This window comes from Geotrypetes seraphini, chromosome 3 (assembly GCF_902459505.1).
Source record: "Geotrypetes seraphini chromosome 3, aGeoSer1.1, whole genome shotgun sequence".
NCBI lineage: Eukaryota > Metazoa > Chordata > Amphibia > Gymnophiona > Dermophiidae > Geotrypetes > Geotrypetes seraphini.
In genome coordinates, this window is record NC_047086.1 from 292,503,942 (window position 1) to 292,523,255 (window position 19,314).

Here is a 19,314-nt window from a genome sequence, read left to right on the forward strand (position 1 = left end):
CATTAACATGCAGCTGTGGATGTGTAAGGACAGGCTGAGGAGGATGGATGGGAAGGAAGGAAGGTGCACATATCAACATATCATACATTTTTAACATGCATGATGCAGCTATAGGCAAGCTGAGGAGGATGGGATCATACAGATGTGTATGTTCAGATATGCACTCAGATGTGTAGTTTTTTCTGATATATTTATTAAGCTTACAGTATTTATAAAAACACATTTAATACTTGTTACAAAAAATATTGTGCAATTGTGATCTACTTCTGGCCTACAAAGGTCAAAAGAAATCCTTAACTGAGATTTTACATTCAAAAGTGAATTATAGCTACTAGCACTATTATTTATTAGTTATTTATTATGCAGATGTTTGTTAGTTTGTTATTAGTTCAGTATTAGACATATGTTAGTTTAGAATAGATAGGTATAGATTAGTTTAGTTTAGGTTAGGGCCCTGCTGAAAGAATCTACCTTGACATGGTTGCAGGCTTACAAATCTTTTGGTCAAAGAGTGCGGCGACAGAGAAAAGTATTTGTGTATTCGGCCCATGGAAGAAGGGGGGGTCGGGGGGGAAGGGGTGCATGGGGGGCCCAATAGGATTGCTCAGTAAGGGGCCCAGAAATTTCTGATGACGGCCCTGTCAAACAGGCACAGTGAGGTTTACAGAATAATGTTTTGGGGACTATATGAACTGCTATGAGCATACATGATTTGTGTTTTGACTTTTTGTTTAAGAAAAATCAGAAGTTTAATTCTATCACAGCTTTTGCAATTACAGTAAAACCTTGGATTGCAAGTAACTTGGTTTGCAAGTGTTTTGCAAGACAAGCAAAATATTTTATTAAATTTTAACTTTATATACAAGCAATGTCTTGCAATACAAGTACATACAGTATACACACATCACAACTGAGCTGATAGTTCTTCTCTCTCTGACACTGCAAGAGTGTAGTGACTGTTCTAAACAAGCAAAGTCTTGCAATATGAGTACATACAGTATACACGCACATCATCACAACTAAGCCGATGGTTCTTCTCTCTCTGACGCTGCGGGAGTGTAGTGACTGTTCTAAATGAGCAAGGTCTTGCAATACAAGTATGTATAGTATTTTGCATTAAAGTTTTTGGGTTGGGGAACAAGTCGCCTGAGTTTCCATTATTTCCTATGGGGAAATTTGCTTTGATATACAAGTGCTTTGGATAACAAGCATGCTTCTGGAACGAATTATGCTCGCAAACCAAGGTTTTACTATACTTGTATCCTATACTCTGGAGGGTTGCTTGTTGGGACTGTTCAATGTGAGCCAGTATACCTGGCAAACTAAACTGCTCCATTGGGGTTTGGCAGCAGCTAAATATTTGATTGCTAACCATTGGCGGCAGGCAGTTTTACCTACTCAACTGGAATGGTCTTTGAAACTACAGACCACATGCACTATGGAGCTTCCTATAGCAGAGTCATGGACATTATGATTCTCATGCCCGGAGTTGGTTATTGATTATGGATAAAGTGGACTCACTAACTTAAGTTTACCAGTAGGTGGGGTGGGGGTGAGGGGGGAGTTTTGGAGTTGCTTGGGTGGTCCCCTGAAGAAACCACTGGGGGCTATCTATTGGACATGTTTTGTACTCTGGGATGTGGGGTGGGTTATTGTTTGCAATTTGTGAATGGATAATCTTGGTACAGGATACGGTTTTAAGCGCTGTATATTGAGTTTTTCAGATTTGTTGCTTGTTTATTTATGGTATTTCGTGGTGTACTGTTATCCCCTTTTATGCTGTTTTGTACTTTTCTAAAACTTTCATAAAAATTTAAATATAAAAAAGAAGAAAAAAGGAGCCCTTAGTTATTTTGTGTATTTAGGCATTGTGTACCAGTCATTTTAAACTGGTATGTATGGCTACTGGGTGTTTTGAATTTTGGAGGTTAGGATACTCATTTACAACACCTTATTCCATATGAAAAGTATGTTTTCCAAGCAGATAAAGGCTTTTATAAAAATGTACAGCCACAAACTATACATATGTGAAATGTCTTAACAAATATGATTAAAGAAAAAAGACTTATAACACTAGGATTGTTCTCCCTTGAGAAAAGGAGACTGCGTGGGGATATGATCGAGACCTTCAAAATACTGAAAGGAATCGACAAAATAGAGCAGAGAAGATTATTTACATTGTCCAATTTGACACGGACTAGAGGACATGAAATGAAGCTAAGGGGGGACAGGTTCAGGACTAATGTCAGGAAGTTCTGCTTCACTCAGAGAGTGGTTGACACCTGGAATGCCCTCCCAGATGAGATTATTGCGGAATCGACCGTCCTAGGCTTCAAGAGCAAACTAGATGCATATCTCCTTAAGAGAGGCATGTAAGGATATGGTGGACTATAAATTACGACAGGTGTACACCTGCCAGGGCCTCCGCGTGTGCGGATCGCCGGACTTGATGGACCGAAGGTCTGATCCGGAGATGGCATTTCTTATGTTCTTATGTTCTTATGTAATTAACTCTCCTTCGCTGAATAGCAAAGAACTCTTCAGAATTGTCAATTCATTATTTGATATTAAGCTACATAAACGTTCTCTAACTGACCTCTCACCCTCTGCTTCTATCCTAGCTGCCTACTTCGCTTCAAAAATTCATAATCTGAAAACATCCCTTACAGCTACAAGCATAGACCTATCTATCAATCTACCTGCTCCAGGAAATGAAAGCTCAACTGCAGACATGACCTGGAATCATTTCGAAAACCCAAACTGGAACCAGTTCCTCAAGCTCTACTCCAAATATGCTAAATCCAACTGCCTACTGGACAACTGCCCACCAACTATCATGAAAATAGCCCCCCTCCCATTTAAATCTGAACTTTTCAACTGGGTTACACTCTGCTTGTCCACCGGTTACTTCCCATTGGAACTCGGTCACATTCTCATATCTCCTATTATCAAAAACTCCAAGGAGCCAGTCACATTGGTTGCCAACTACAGACCCATTGCCAACATACCTCTTTTCCTCAAACTAATGGAAGGCCTAGTTAACCTTGATCTCATGACATACCTAGAGAAGTTCAACATTCTACACGACTCTCAATCAGGATTTCGCACAAATTATAGCACAGAAACAGTCTTAGCCTCACTAACAGAATACCTCCTTCATCTATTCTCCCTGGGAAAAAGCACACTAGTACTTCAGTTTGACCTGAGCAGTGCTTTTGACCTTGTCGACCATGACATTCTGCTCAGATGCCTCAATTCTATTGGCATCTCTGGACAGGTCCTAACCTGGTTTACAGGCTTCTTAAAAAACCAGACTTACCAGGTCCACAGCGAAGGAGCCTTTTCCCATTCCTGGTGTAACCCCTGCAGAGTCCCACAGGGCTCGCCTCTCTCCCCCTCTCTATTCAATGTCTACATGGCACCACTGGGACATATGTTATCTGATTTAAAATTGAAATCGTACATATATGCGGATGACATTACAATCATCATTCCCATAACCTCACTGTCTCAAGAGACAGAACAATTCACTTCATCTATCCTCACTAGGGTAGAACAATGGACCACTCAATTCAAACTAAGACTGAACCCAGAAAAACCATGCTTTTCCTAGCAAGTCCCAACCACAAATTAACGAACACCTCCTTGAAATTAAACGGGTTAACCTACCCAATCAACCCTACCATCAAAATCCTTGGAGTCATCCTAGACCGATGCATGTCATTTGAAGATCATATTAACGCTCAAGTTAAAAAATGCTTTGGCACCCTGTGGAAACTTCGCACCATCAAACACTATTTTGACTTCCTCTCCTTTCATTTGCTGGTTCAGTCCCTAATCTTAAGCACCTTAGATTATTGCAATATCATATACTTGGGTTCCTTCAAGAAAATCACCAAACGACTGAGAATCATTCAGAATACAGCCTTCCGCCTCATCTATGGTCTCAAAAAATCCGATCATGTAAGCCCGTACTACAGAAAACTACACTGGCTGCCGATGGAGGCAAGGGTCATCTTCAAGTTTGCCTGCCTCTGCTTCAAAACCATAACCGGTCTTTCCCCAATCTACCTATTGCATCATTTTGACCTTCCAGGCACCACTTGCACACGTAATGCCTATTTGTTCGCCTTCCCCTCCCTGAAAGGCTGTATCTACAAGAGATTCCTTGACAGAACACTGTCATTTCAAGCAGGCAAATAGAATAAATATCTAACCACCCTCATTTCCAACTCACTGTCCTACCAATCCTTCAGGAAATCAATTAAAACCTATCTCTTTGACAAATTCCTCTGACTCCTTCCTGCCTTGCAACTTCTCTGAAACACTTCCGGATAGACCTAGCTACTCCTGGATTAATAATGTAATTAGAAAATTTTTCTTTGTAACTTTGCTGTCTGTGTTCTGTCTCTTCCTCTGTAAACCGCTCTGAACTGCTCATGATATTGTGGTATACAAAAATAAAGTTATTATTATTATTAAGCACAGAGAATTCTGTGCTGGCTACTTTGTAGGGTTTCCCGCCCTTGGAGGTCACGCCAGGATCCGTGCTGTCACTTGCCAGCTGTCCCCGGCAGGTGACAACATGCGCGGACATTGACATGATGATGTCGTGCATACGACGTCCGCGCATTTCTGGATACCGTCCAGCTGAAGCCCCGAGTTTAGTGTGCCACGGCTTTGGAGAGTTTGAAAGACACTGCCTTAGCGTGTCCTGTAATATGTCATTTCAAGCTGTGTTAGGCATGGGTTAGTGCTTATCGCTGCTTAATAAAAGGGACCCTTAAAGAAGGCAATTTTATAATAGGGCATCTGCTTTAGGAGGGTGCCCACTTAGGTACTATATATAGTTGTGCAAGGGGAAAAAACTGTACCTACCTTGTAGGCACGGGCATTACACTAGCTCTCAAGCAGGTGTAAATGTCCATGCTTAGATTGTATACACATCGATGGCTGTATTTTATATTCTTAGAAGTCTTAGGTAGGGGGACAGTGCTGTCAAAATTATTTGCTGCTGATAGGCATTGGACTTTTTTAAAGATTATATGAGTATTTTCTGTACTGTTTTTTATTTTAATTAAATTTTATCTCCTCCTCTGTTTGGAACAGAACTCGACTGATGATTATAGTAGGAGTGCCAACTCTCTGCCTGAACACACAGTGGCATAGTAAGGGGGGGGCAGACCACCTCAGACGCTGTCATGGTGAGGGTGTCGGCACCTCTCCGCCTCTCCCACACACCAAGCTCGTGCCATTCCTTCCCCCTACACTCATACCTCTTTAAATCTTTGCCATGAATAGAAGTTGCTTGCACTGGCAAAGATTTAATGAGGTACGGGGATGAAAGGAGGGCATGGAAGGAGGGGGAAGGCGGAGAGGAGGGTGCGGGGAGGTGCCACAGCCCTGGGCGCCTCTTACCTCTGCTGCACCACTGTGAACACACCTCCTAAAAAAAAAAAATGCCCCCCACATATTGACTTTGTGGCTAGCATGTGCACATGCAAAAACTACAAAAAACACTTTAATGCATCCTGCATTAGGCTATTTTTGCTTTATTTAGGACCCCTTAGTTAAAAAAAAAAAAAACAAAACCCTTTATATTTTTTTCATCCCATATAATATCAGAGAAGACACGAGAAAGTGCTTCCTTTCTACTGACCTGTATCTCGTGCCCGATGCACTGGGAGGCGATGCTTGGCAGTTGTTATAGTCATAGTGCTGGCTGTCATAGGAGCTGTTGTTGGTTTTGGTGTTGTAGTTGTTGGTTCTGGTGTTGTGGTGGTGGTGGTGGTGGTAGTGGTGGTAGTTGTAGTCTGTGGACTTGTTGGAGGCACTGTTGATGTGCCAATTTCTTTCTTGAGCACATCTGCTGATAGAAATGTTCATGCTTACTGCAAATCTTTTCAGTGTAATACAAAGTATTATTTTTTTAAATTCACAGCCTCAAGGTGAAATCCAGAAACTGTCATTATTGAATAAGAACATAAAACATTTTGTGGGGTTGTGGCACCAGTATAATTATTCAAGCCATCTGAATATAATGGGGAGGATAGAATTGCTCCTTAGAAACCTGAGAAGTGGTTTTCTGTCTTGAAATCTGGTGTGGCAAGTTAGCACAACTATCAATTCAGAAGCATCATTACAAAGGAAAAGGGGGGATTGCCCATTCTTCTATGGCTATCCATGTTTTGGCAGGGGGGAAAAAAAACACCCTGAGGTTACCTTTAAATTAGGATCTCTGGCACTGTTCAATCTGAGTATGTGAGTCCTCCACCTATGGTTCTGCTACTTGTGGGGAAGGAAGCTGTTTGACTATCAGAAACACACAGAGAAACACGCACACCACACACCACACCACACACACCAAACCCCCCCACCCCACCCCCACTCCCCACAACACACCCACCCCACCCACCCACACACCTCTCTCTGGCAAGGAAACAAGAAGAGTTAAAGCCAGTGGGCCACAGGCCAAGTTTATTCAAATTCTACTATCCTGACCAATGGGTAAAAACCTTCCAGGCAGTTTACAATCTAAAATTTTATTAACTAAAATAAGGATAAAGAGCTACAAATTTTTTTAAATAAAAGAAGTGGGCTACAGGTCTTCTTGTATCTGGCAGGAATCTCTCAAGTGCTAATTGTCATTATTTATTTTCATAGGGATCAGAAAAAAGAAATGTTTTAAACTCAGTTTTAAATTTATTGAGTGTTCCTATTAATTGAAGAGCTAATGGTATAGAATTCCAAAGTTGTGCCCTTTACGGGAAAGGTGGCAGCCCTAATATGCTCATAGACCATTTCTCAATAAGATGGAACTATAAGACATTTCTGATTTTCTAATTTAAGTGATCTTGATGGTATATATAGATTCAGATAACGTGCCAGATAAAGAAGTTCATTTTGAAAGTCAGTAGAAGTATTTTAAAAGTAATATGATGATTGATTGGCAGCCAATAGGCTGCTTAAAAATAAGGAATGATATGATCAAATTTACGGATGTTATATATTAGCCAAATGGCTGTATTTTGTATATTCTGTAGACTTTGAATGTCCTTTTGACTTATGCCTGCATAAAGGACTTTACAGTAATCCAATTGTTGGATCACTAACAAGTGTACCAATATATTCAAAGTAGAGAATGAAGTGAGGACAAATTTGCTCCCATTCCCGCAGGAATTCAATTTCCCTGTCCCATCCCTGTGAGTTTTGTCGCTGTCCCTATCCCTGACCCATTCCTGTAAGCTCTGCTTTAACTGCACAAGCCTCGAACACTTAAGATTTTAGTGTTTGAGGCTTGTGCAGATAAGGACAGAGCTTGCAGGAATGGGGCAGGGACAGGAAAAGAACTGGACAGGATGGGAAAATGAGTTCCCAATGGGGAAAAATTTGTCCTCATGTCATTCTTTAATTAAGGAGTGCCCAAAAGGTTGATCGTGATCGACCAGTAAATTGCGAAGGCAATGTGAGTCGATTGCGGAGTCCATCCTGGGCTCCGTGATAGACTCGGGTTGCCTTCATGTTCTACCTGCTTCCCGACCCTGTAAAAAGGATGCTGAAGCACCAGGATGACTAACCTTCCCCACCCGACATCAGTTCTGACGTTGGAGAGGAAGTTCTGAGCCAGCCAATCACTGCCTGGTTTCTCTCCAATGTTAGAATTGACGTCAAGTGGGGAAGGTTGGTTGGCCCGGCGCTTCAGCGTCCTCTTTATGGCATCGGAAAGCAGGGAGAGCTCAGAACTCGGCGGCGGCCTGTTCCCTGATGGTGGCGGCCTGCTTCCCGATGGCGGTGGCAGCCTATTCCCTGATGGCGGTAGCTTGGGGGAGGGCAGGAAGAAAGAAAGAAAGGGGGGAGCAGAGAGACAGAAAGAAAGAAGGAAGACAGACAGAAATGGGGCATGGAGAGAGAAAGACAGACAGAAAGAAAGAAAGGGGTATGGAGAGAGAAAGACAGATGGACAGAAAGAAGGGGCAGGGAGAAAGAAAGACAGACAGAAAGGGGGCATGGAGAGAGAAAGACAGACAGTAAGAAAGGGGGCATGGAGAGAGAAATAAAGACAGAAAGACAGACAGAAAGGGGGCATGGAGAGAGAAAGACAGACAGAAATAAAGGGGGCATGGAGAGAGAAAGAAAGAAGGACAGAAAGAAAGAAGGGGGCAGGAAGAGAGGAAGAAAAAGTTGAGGGAGGGATTGAAGTCTGGAGTCATACAGAGGAAGCATACAGGAGGCTGAAAGAAGGGAATAAATATTGGATGCACAGTCAGAAGAATAAAGTGCAACCAGAGACTCATGAAATCACCAGACTACAAAGATATTTTATTTTCAATTTAGTGATCAAAATGTGTCCATTTTGAGAATTTATATCTGCTGTCTATATTTTGCACTATGGCCCCCTTTTAATAAACTGCAATAGTGGTTTTTAGCACAGGGATCCTATGAGCATCAAGAGCAGTCCAGGGCATTCAGCACAGCTCCCTGCGCTAAAAAACACTATCATGGTTTAGTAAAGAGGGACAGGATATATTTGTCTATTTTTGTATAGTTGTTACTGAAGTGACATTGCATAAAGTCATCTGCTTTGACTTCTTTGAAAACTCGCGAAATATAAATGATAATTAACATTTTCTCTGCGTACAGTGTGCTTTGTGTTTTTTAAATTTTATTGTTGGTAGATCATTTTGACTTGGTTATTTTAAAAGTAGCTCGTAAGCCCAAAAAATGTGGGCACCCCTGCTCTAATTCAAAGCTTCTGGGAAAAGGAAATCATGAATGGATCTTATTAATCTTAATTTTAAAAAAAAGATTGCCTTACCACATTTAAAATCTGTAGTTGATAAGTAAGTTTCGAATCTAATATTACCCCAAGAATTTTAGTAGATGTAATCAATGGGGTTGATATGTTGTTTAGTTAGATTTGTATTGGTAAGAACATAAGATCAGAAGGAGTAAAAGCAATAGTTGTTGACTTATCTGGATTTAGCTTAAGTTGATGATGAATTAACCAGTTTAACAAACAAAAGATTGACCCTTTAGTCCCACAGGAAATGTAAATTCTAGCGAAAACGAAAAGATCTGTGGAGATGATGTTCAAGATACAGGCTTTATTTAAAAATGTACAATTGAATAATTCACATAAAATATATCTAGAATCTAAACCATAGAGAGGTATGGGCCCAACACGGTCTGAGTTTTGACAATGCTATCTTCCTCAGGGGTCTCTATAAGTCCTGATATTAAAGCACGTGGATTAAACATTGAAAACAATGTTAAGTGTAACTGTGCGAATATCAGGACTTTTAGGGATCCCTGAGGAAGACAGCATTGTCAAAACATGGACCGTGTTGGGTCCATACCTCTCTATGGTTTAGGTCCTAGATATATTTTATGTGAAATAACCAGTTTGAAATGTGAACAAAATTTTGATTTATAGCTGATATTTCAGAAATGAAACAAGAGTCAAATGTACATAGAATTTGAATGTCATCTGCATAGACATACATTATAAATCCTATTGACTGTGCCAGGGTCAAAAGTGGCACAAAATAAATAATAAGGGGGGATTATATTGATCGCTGAGAGAGACCAGATTCCAAGGAAAAAGGAGATGTATCCTGTGTAGTCACAGAATATGAATGATTTGACAAATAGGAAGTAAACCAAGTTAGCACAGTTTCCATAACAACTATTTCTTGAAGACATTTCAATAACAAAGAGTGATCTACAAGATCAAATGTTGAAGAGAAATCGAGAGAAATAAGAACATAAGAATTACCGCTGCTGAGTCAGACCAGTGGTCTATTATGCCCAGCAGTTCGCTCCTGCGTTGGCCATTAGGTCAAAGACTAGTGCCCTAATTGAGTCTAGTCTTACCTGCGTATGTTCTAATTCAGCAGGAACTTGTTTAACTTTGTCTTGAATCCCTGGAGGGTGTTTTCCCCCTATAACAGCCTCCAGAAGAGCTTTCCAGATTTCTACCATTCTCTGGGTGACGAAGAACTTCCTTACGTTTGTACGGAATCTATCCCCTTTCAACTTTAGAGAGTGCCCTCTCGTTCTCTCTGCTAAGTCTATTCCCTTCATTATCTTGAATGTTTCGATCATGTCCCCTCTGTCTCCTCTTTTCAAGGGAGAAGAGGTCCAGTTTCACTAATCTCTAACTATACGACAAATGATCAAATGCTTAATGAATGTAAGATGTAATACCTATCAAAGCAGTTTCAGTGCTATGATAATGGCTGAAAGCTGTCTGTTGTAGATGTAAAACATATTTTATCCACCAAATATTGTAATTGTAGATGTACAGTGGCTTCCACAATTTTTGACATCATGGAAAATATTCTTCTCAACAGAAGTGGAAAAAAATGGCAGATTGTCTATTTACCCTCATTGAAAACCAAGGCCTTGATTCTAAAAACGATGCCTAAAACAGGTGCTGAGGAATGTAGCATATGGTGCATGTCAATCATGAGTTAGATGCTGTTTATAGAATCGCATGTAATGGCGCCTACACCAGTAGGCAGGCACCAGTAGGCATCAAAACCTTAGGTTCCCCCCTATTTATGCCAGAGTTTTCTTGGCCTAAATACCAGCACCTGAGTCCAATTTAGGTGCCTACAAGCAAAACATGCTCAAGATCCACCCACAATCCGCCCCTTTCCATGCTTACTTTTTGGTAGGTGCATTAGACTAGATGTCTACTACCTGATTAATTTTAATTTTCTTTAGCAACTCTCTAGACCAGCATAGGCATCTTACAAGTGTGTTATATCTTATCATGACCAGCAGGTGGAACTGAGACAAAACTTTGAAATGGTACTTAATAGGTTACTCCCCCTAATTCCCTCAGTCTTCTCTCAGTCTCCAGCAGATGTGAGTGAGTTGTACCCATCTTCCTTCTGTAGGGCTGTTGGATTTTGTTCAGGACTCCTAGTCCCTGTTTTTGTGACAGACTAAGCTTGGGTTGGCCCTGTTTGGGGGTCATCCGACTTCAGGGGTGTCAAACCTGGTGGGCCTCGTGCTGGGTCCCTCCCCTCCTTTCCTCCATCTCCTCAACATTTTTTTAGAGGTGCTTCAGCAGTAAGCCTTGCCCTTAATTCAAGCAAAGCATACTGCTTTGAGAGCCAGTGGAGTCTGTTCTGTGTTAAAAAAAAAAATCCTAAGGCAGTGCTGATCTGAAGGGTTGTTTTCCCTTTAAATTTTACTATATTTTTACTATATTTTTCAACTAATCGGTACTTTTCTTTAGTTAGGTCATGTATGAAGCAATGAGCACTTCACAGGGGAAGAAGTGCTCATTTTGCTCTAGAGCTGAGGCACTTGCAGCCGGCCTATGTAAGCGTTGCATGGGCCGGAGCAGTAAAGGAGCCTCATCGGCAGTGGGTGCCAGCGGCCAGGGCTTCCCGCCAAAAGTGCCTTGCGAGGTGGCAGCTGAAAGCGGGGAGGCCCGGTCTTCCCTAGCCACCCATGGAGGGTTTCCTCAGTCACCAACGGTGAGGGTAAAAAGGATTCCCTAACCGCCGAAGTGGCTGGGGATTCCATCACAGCTGTTAATCTCATAGCTGATGCCAGCTTGCCTGCTTTAGCAGCTGGGACAGTTCAGGCTTCCCAGCCGCTACAGGCCCTGGAGGGGTTATTTTCAGCTGCAACTTCGACATTTTTGGTGGGAAGACCCTCCAGTTTCTCTGCAACCTCGGGTGACCTTCCCCTGTCTTTGAAAAACAGGGGCAGATTTTAGCTGGGTCCACTGCTGTGGCAGGGAGTCCCATGGGGCCGCCAGGAAGTTTTTCCCCAGATTTATTTTTTACTTTATATAGAGCTTATTTTGAGGCAGCCAGGGGTTCTGCGTTTGCCCTCGGGGAGGGGGGGGGGTTTCCTCCACACCCCCTGCAACTTTGCCCTCTACTTCTTTACCGCCCCTTCTGCCCTCGTCCAACCACCCATGGGTTGCTTGGGATGAAGACTTGTGGTTTGAGGAGCATGTTGACTTTGGTGAAGACCTGGACCCTTGGAGAGACCTCCCAGATCCTCTTGAGGGGACGGCCGCTGGTACTGGGGATTTGATTTTTCTATCTACCAGCGAGAAGGCGTGGTCGTGTGCCTTTTCAGAGAGACGAGCAGGTCTCCTCGGTGTTGCGCTTTGAGGATGCGCCACCTGAGACCTCACGAATGGAGGATCCTCTTAAGGGGATCCGCTCTGCATCCCACTCTTTTCCTATGCATCAGGATATTCGGAATGTTATCCAAGCACAGTGGAATACGGCGGAGGCGCCGTTTCAGTTTACGTGCTCCTTGACTCATTTATATCCCATCCCAGAAGGGGATAGGACTACCTTGAAGACTAGTGGTGGACGCCAGTGCTGGACGTGGTGGTCTCGGCTATTGCTAAGTGGAATACTGTGCCTGTAGAAAATGGTTCTGCTTTATGGGACTCTAAAGAGCGTAAGTTGGAGACCATTCTTAAGCAGAATTCTAATGTCTCTGCCTTGGAAGTCCAAGCAGCTATTTGGGGGGGCTCGTAGCTTGGGCCATTTTTCGGTGGGCCGAGCGTGTCCTTGACTGTGAGTCTGATGACTGGGCCTTGGTGGATCAGGAGGTGGCAAAGATTGAGATGGCAGCCACTTTCCTTTAAGATGCCCTCTATGACTTGGTGCGGATGTCCACCAAGTCTATAGCTTTTGGGGTGACCGTTCGTCATACCTTGTGGATTTGTGCTTGGTTGACAGATGCGGCGTCCAAGACTAAACTTACTAAATTTCCCTTAAGGTGGTCTTTTTTAACATAAGAACATAAGAATTGCCGCTGCTGGGTCAGACCAGTAGTCCATCATGCCCAGCAATCCGCCCCCCGCGGTGGCCTCTAGGTCAAAGACTAGCGCCCCAACTGAGTCCAGCCCCACCTGCGCACGCTCCGCCCTAGCAGGAACCCGTCCAACCCTGTCCCGAATCCCTGGAGGGTGTTTTACCCTATAACAGCCTCCGGAAGAGTGTTCCAGTTTTCCAGTTTTGTTTGGAGAGGATTTGGATAAGTTAGTTCAGACTGATGGACTCTAAAGTGCCCTGCCTGCCTGAAGACCGTGCTCACCCGGCTGTTAGGGGTGGCACTGCTCGGGGATGTTTGCTGGAGTTCTGCAGACATCGCCCTAGGTGTGGGGCTGCTCCCTTCTCTTCTGGGTTTTCCAGGGGTTGTTTCTTTCAGTCATGCAGTCCTTTTAGGGAGCCTGTTGAGGAGCTGGGAATCCCTCCACCACTGCCCCTGCGCCCTGTCCTGCCTAATGACTCCTTGCCGACGCCCCCTCTGATTCTGGTGGGTGCCCAGTTGTGCGATTTTTCTCCAAAATAGGCAGAAATCGCATCCGAACAATGGGTCTTGGAGGTGATTCGGGATGGTTATACCCTGGAGTTTGCTCACTTCCTGCCAGATCTTTTTCTAACTTCGCATTGTCAGGCACCATGGAAGAAGCAGGCTTTTTGCCAGACCCTTCAAAGATTGTTAGATCTCAAAGCAGTAGTTCCAGTCCCTCCTCAGGAGTGTTTCTCTGGCAGGTACTCTATTTACTTTGTGGTGCCCAAAAAAGAGGGGACTTATCGACCCATCTTAGATTTGAAAGGGGTCAACAGGGTTCTCAGGGATCCTTCTTTTTACATGGAGACACTGAGGTCGGTGATTCTGGCTGTTCAGCCGGGGAGTTTCTGACCTCTCTTGATTTGATGGAGGCTTACATGCATGTTCCAATCAAGGCATCCCATCAGCGTTTCCTTCGCTTTGCAATTTGGGTGAGCACTTTCAGTTCTGTGTGCTTCCTTTCGGTCTGGCCACGGCTCCGCAGACGTTCACCAAGGTTATGGTGATAGTTATGCTGGCATTGCGCAAAGAGAGCATTCTAGTTCATCCCTACCTGGATGACTGGTTAATTCGAACAAAATCGTTGGAGAGCACTCGGATCACGGCTCATGGAGTTCCTGCAGTCACTGGGCTGGGTTGTCAACCTTTCCAAAAGTCGGTTGACCCCCATCTCGATGCCTGGAGCACCTTGGAGTTCTGTTCGACACCTCCTTGGGCAAGGTCTTTCTCCCAGAGGCCCGGGTAAGCAAATTGCAATCTCAGATTCACCTGCTTATGGCATCCTGGTGTCCTCGGGCGCAGGATTTTCTCCAAGTTTTGGAGTCGATGGCAGCTTCCCTCGACGTGGTGAAGTGGGCTCAGGCCCACAAGTGTCAGCTTCAGTATGCTCTTCTTTGGAGGTAGTTGCCCCAGAGGTACAGTCTGGATCTTCCTGTTTCTTTGAGGGGCTTGGCTTGCTGCAGTTTTCATTGGTGGCTCCAGACCTCTCATTTAGTCCAAGGAGTGAGTCTCGATTAGCCACATGGATGGTGATGTTCACGGATACCAGTCTCCTCTGTTGTGGAGCTCAGTGTCTCAGTCACTCAGCTCAGGGCACCTGGTCCACGGAGGAGGCGACCTGGTTGATCAATGATCTTGAAACCAGAACCATCCGTCTAATAATAATAATAATTATAATAATAATTTTATTCTTATATACCGCCAAAGCCATGGAAGTTCGAGGCGGTTTACAGCAAAAAGCGCTGGACAATCAGCAAAAAGGTTACAATCAAAGTCAACAATACAATCTTACATAATGAAAGAATTGGAAAACTATATAGTTCTTAGGGTTACTGGTTGAATAAGCAGAGCAGTATAGAATCTTAGTTTACAAATCGATTGAACAAACTCGTTTTTACCAGTTTTCTAAAATTGAAGTAGGATGAGGAGAGCGTGATAACGTTACTAAGCCAATCGTTCCATTTGGATGGTGATGCTCACGGATACCAGTCTCTAGTGCTCTTAGCCTTCCGATCCTTCTTGATGGGCAAGTCAGTTCGGGTTCTTTCAGACAATGCCACAGCGGTAGCCTATGTCAATCATGAGGGGCACCAAAAGCCTTCTGGTGGCGCAAGAGGCAGCTCTGCTCATGGTCTGGGCAGAGTCTCATCTTTGGGATATCTCAGCCTCCCACATAGCTGAAGTGGAGAATGTTTAAGTGGACTTTCTAAGTTGTCGCATATTAGATCCTGGAGAGTGTTGTCTAAGTCACGTGGCTTTTCAGTTGATAGTGCAAGCTTGGAGTCAGCTCCTCGTGGACCTGATGGCCACGAGTGTCAATGCCAAAATATCCCGCTTCTTCAGTCATCGCAGAGATTGTCAGGCTGAAGGTCTGGATGCTCTGGTCCAACCATGGCCAACGGAGGGTTTGGTGTATATGTTCCCTTTGTGGCCCTTAGTGGGCAGAGTTCTTCTTCGCATTGTGTGTCATCCGGGCCTTGTGATTCTGGTGATGCCAGATTGGCCCAGACGTCCATGCCTCTCTCGCCCGACTTTCTGACTCAGGGTCCTATTCCCATGTTTGTCTTACGGCTTGGCTCTTGAAAGGGAACACCTAGGTAAGAAGGGGTATTCTGATAGTCATCTCAATCCTGTTGGGGTCCCGGAGACTTTCTACTTCTTGAGATTATCCACTTCTTGAGATTATCTACTTCTTGAGATTTGGCATATATTTGAGGAGTGGTGTGCTGTGCGTGAAGTGGTCTCTTTTCGCCCCTGCCTAACATCTTACAGTCCTTGCAGGATGGCCTGGACAGGGGCCTGGCTTGGTCTTCTCTTTGGGTTCAGCTTGCGGCCTTGTCAGCCTTTCGGGGGTTGTTACGGGGTCAGCGTCTGACTGCCATTCCTGATGTCATTCGCTTCTTGCAGTCAGCCAAGTTGCTCAAGCCTCCCGTTACACCATCTGTTCCTTCTTGGGATCTTAATCTGGTCTTGTCTGTGCTGGTGAGCCCACCCTTCGAGCCTTTGGGGGCCTGCACATTGAAGGACCTTACTCTTAAAGTGATCTTTTTGATGCCAATTACTTCTGCTAGACGTGTTTCTGAGTTGCAGGATTTCTCTTGTAGGTCTCTGTTCCTGGAGTTTTCTAGGGAGCGGGTTATTTTGTGGACTGTTTCTTCCTTTCAGCTTAAGGTAGTTTCTCCTTTTCATGTCAGTCAGTGGTTCTCCAGGTGTTGGGTTCTCAGGACGGATCTGCAGAGCAGAATCAGTTGCACAAGTTGCATGTTGCTCGAGTTCTTTGCTCTCATGGCCAAAGGACCCAGGAGATCAGAAAGTTTGATCATCTCTTTGTCCTTTTAGCGGGTCTTCGTAAGGGGGATGGCACTTCCAAGGCTACCATTGCATGCTGGATCAAGAGACTATTGCTTCCGCATACCTTCTTCAGAAGAAGCCTGTTCCGTATTTCTCAAGGCTCATTCCACTAGGGGTCAGGCGGCTTCTTGGGATGAATCTTCGCTAGTACCTCCAGTGGATATTTGTAAAGGCTGCTGTTTGGTCAGGTAAGATTTGCCTGTTTGCAGATCATACCAAAATCTGCAATAGAGTAGACACCCTTGATGATGTGAATAACATGAAGAAGGACCTAGTAAAACTTGAAGAATGGCCTGAAATTTGGTTACTAAGATTTAATGCTAAGAAATGCAAGGTCTTGCATTTGGGCTGCCAAAACCCAAAGGAACGGTACAATATAGGGAGTGAAGAAGTTTTGTGCATGAAAGAGGAGCAGGACTTGAGTGTAATAGTACAGTATGTGATTATCTTAAGGTGGCCAAGCAGGTTGAAAAGGCAACAGTGAAAACTAGTAGGATGTTAGTGTGCATAGGGAAAGATATGGCCAGTAAGAAAAAGGAGGTATTAATACCCCTGTATAAGATTTTGGCGTGACCTCATTTAGAATATTGTGTGCAATTCTGGAGATTGCGCCTTCTTTTTTTTTTAATCTTTATTGATTTTTAATCTAAAACAGTGTCATACAGATGAACAAACAGTAGGTATTACATATATTACACTAATATCTGTACAGGTAACATATATATCATTCAAGATTTTCAGTTTTCCTACATATAACAATAACATAATATAACATAATATATAGTATAAATGAAGAATAAAGTTACCCAAATGTCACCATCAATATTCCCCTCCCTCCAACCCCCTACCCCCATGGATGTGTAAAGGTGAATGAACAAAAGGAAAGATAAGATAAATATACATTATTATAATTTTACAGATTGCACCTTCAAAAAGATATAAAAAGGATGGAGTCGGTCCAGAGGAAGGCTACTAAAATGGTCGGTAGTCTTTTTCATAAGGCATAAAGGTGGGAGAGGGGAGACATGATAGAGACATTTAAATACCTATGTGGCATAAATGTGCATGAGGCAAGTCTCTTTCATTTGAAAGGAAGTTGTGGAATGAGAGGGCATAGGATGAAGTTAAAAGATGATAGGCTCAGGAGTAATTTAAGGAAATACTTTTTTTTTTTTATTGCAAGGTTGGTAGATATGTGGAACAATCTCCCAGAGGAAGTGGTGGAGAGAGACTGTGTCTGAATTCAGAAAGGTGTGGGATAGGCACATGGGATCTCTTAGAGAGAGGAAGAGAGAATGGTTATTGCAGATGGGCAGATTAGAAGGGCCATTTAGCCTTTATCTACCATCATATTTCTATATAATCTCTTAAGTGTGTTACTCAGGTGTCATTTATGGAATTTGCTAAAGTTGACAATCCAAAATAAAATGGGTTTTTAAAATATATCCTTGGAGCAGTTACCGGCTGGAGGAGAGTTGTGGGGTGACCCGTGGCTGGTCCTGGATTCCACAGCGGCGGCTTCTCTTCCTGCTGGGCGGCGCAGACAGGCATTCACAGAGACGGACCCCTGACGTCACTGGGTCCGTCTCCAACATCGCTAAAAGCAGCCGCTGCTGTGGTTGCGGCCGCAGCCGCGCGGCCGCAGGGCGTGGCCCCTTAGGGCACGCCCCTTAGGAGCCACGTGGAGCCCAGGAGCCCATAGTGTGCAACCTTCATTAGGGGTACATAGATCCAGCTTGGATCCTGCTTCCTATTATTGGATCCAAGAAGTTTATCCTATGTCTGCTGCAGTGAGGACGTCGTTGGAATTTTTCTTATTTTAACAATGCCGAAAAGACGGGGAAGGAATACCGGAGGAGCCTCCCGGCGATCCTTAACCCCAGCGGTTACTATTGATGATTTTCTCCGACGCCTACAATGGGAACAAGAAGGGTCGGGTTCTAGCTCGTTGGGGACACCGCCGGAGAGCGGTGCGGTGGGTGCCCCTGAGCATGATGTCACTCTTAGTCCCGATGTTAGGACGCCACCCCTTCAACCGACGCCACAAGCTGCAAGCTCTCCAAGGGACCAGAATCCACCTGAGGAGGTGGGTTTCTCTTTGTCCACAGAGGCTAGTATGGAGAGCTCGCTGAATATGACAACGCAGAGAGGAATGATCTCTCTGCAAGGACTTGTGACCGGGACAACAGAAGTTGGGGGAATACAAGACGTCACTGAGGTAAAGCTAATTTCAGAACATTTAGTTACTACACCATTACAACTTTTCTCACCTACAAAACCTCCTACAGTCACACTCGAAGCATTATGGGACTTGGTGGTGAATTTGGGAAATTCCTTAAATCCTCAAATAAAAAGTCTGGATAAAGAATTAAAAGAACAAAAGGAAGAAATAAAAGTTTTAAAGCAGGATCTGTTACAATTTAAATCAGAGTCACAAGATACAAATAAGGAGTTAATGTTATTAAAACAAAATCAAGATATGTTGGTAAAAGATAATATATTACTCAGGAAGAAGTTGGAAATGCAGGAGAATAATGGTCGAATAAATAATTTGAGATTTATAAATTTTCCAAAGATCCTGTCAACTTCTCCCAGAGAAATGGTGAAAAGATATTTTATGGAAATTTTGGAAATTCCTGAAAATTCCTTACCTCCTCTTACAAGAGTGTATTACTTACCTGCTAAGCCCCAATTCAAAGAAGAAAACATGGAGGAACCCCGGGAGAGGTCATTGGACATTTCAGCAATATTGGAACAATCAGATAGAGAGTTGGCGGTTCCAGCTACTCTCTTGTTGTCTGTGGCTTTGGCTCCAGACAAAGATTGGATATTAAAACTTTTCTTTAAAAATAGGTCTAAAGACTTCCTGGGGCAACATATTCAGATTTTCCCTGATGTCTCTAGAGAGACTCAAAAAAGAAGGAAAGAATTTTTAATTTTAAAACCTGGAGTGACTCAAATAGGGGGTAGTTTTTTCTTGAGATATCCATGTAAATGTGTAGTTAGATATTTATCATTGAAATATATATTTACAGAGCCATCTCAATTGATTAGTTTTCTCTCAATGAAACGTCTTGAAAAGGAATAACAACGTAATAACGCCTATGAGAAATTAGTTCC

The 19,314-nt window shown here is 43.5% G+C and overlaps 1 protein-coding gene across 4 annotated transcripts in view; it reads right to left on the reverse strand.

The window, feature by feature from the left end:
• Positions 1-19,314, reverse strand: part of VIT (vitrin) — a 159,095-nt gene that overhangs the window by 84,779 nt on the left and 55,002 nt on the right. For 3 of the 4 annotated variants that reach the window (XM_033939195.1, XM_033939194.1, XM_033939192.1), the window contains exon 7: positions 5,660-5,869. In XM_033939195.1, the coding sequence (XP_033795086.1) occupies positions 5,660-5,869 (210 nt within the window). The remainder of the gene's footprint in view (positions 1-5,659; positions 5,870-19,314) is intronic. The other variant, XM_033939193.1, reaches the window with a different exon arrangement.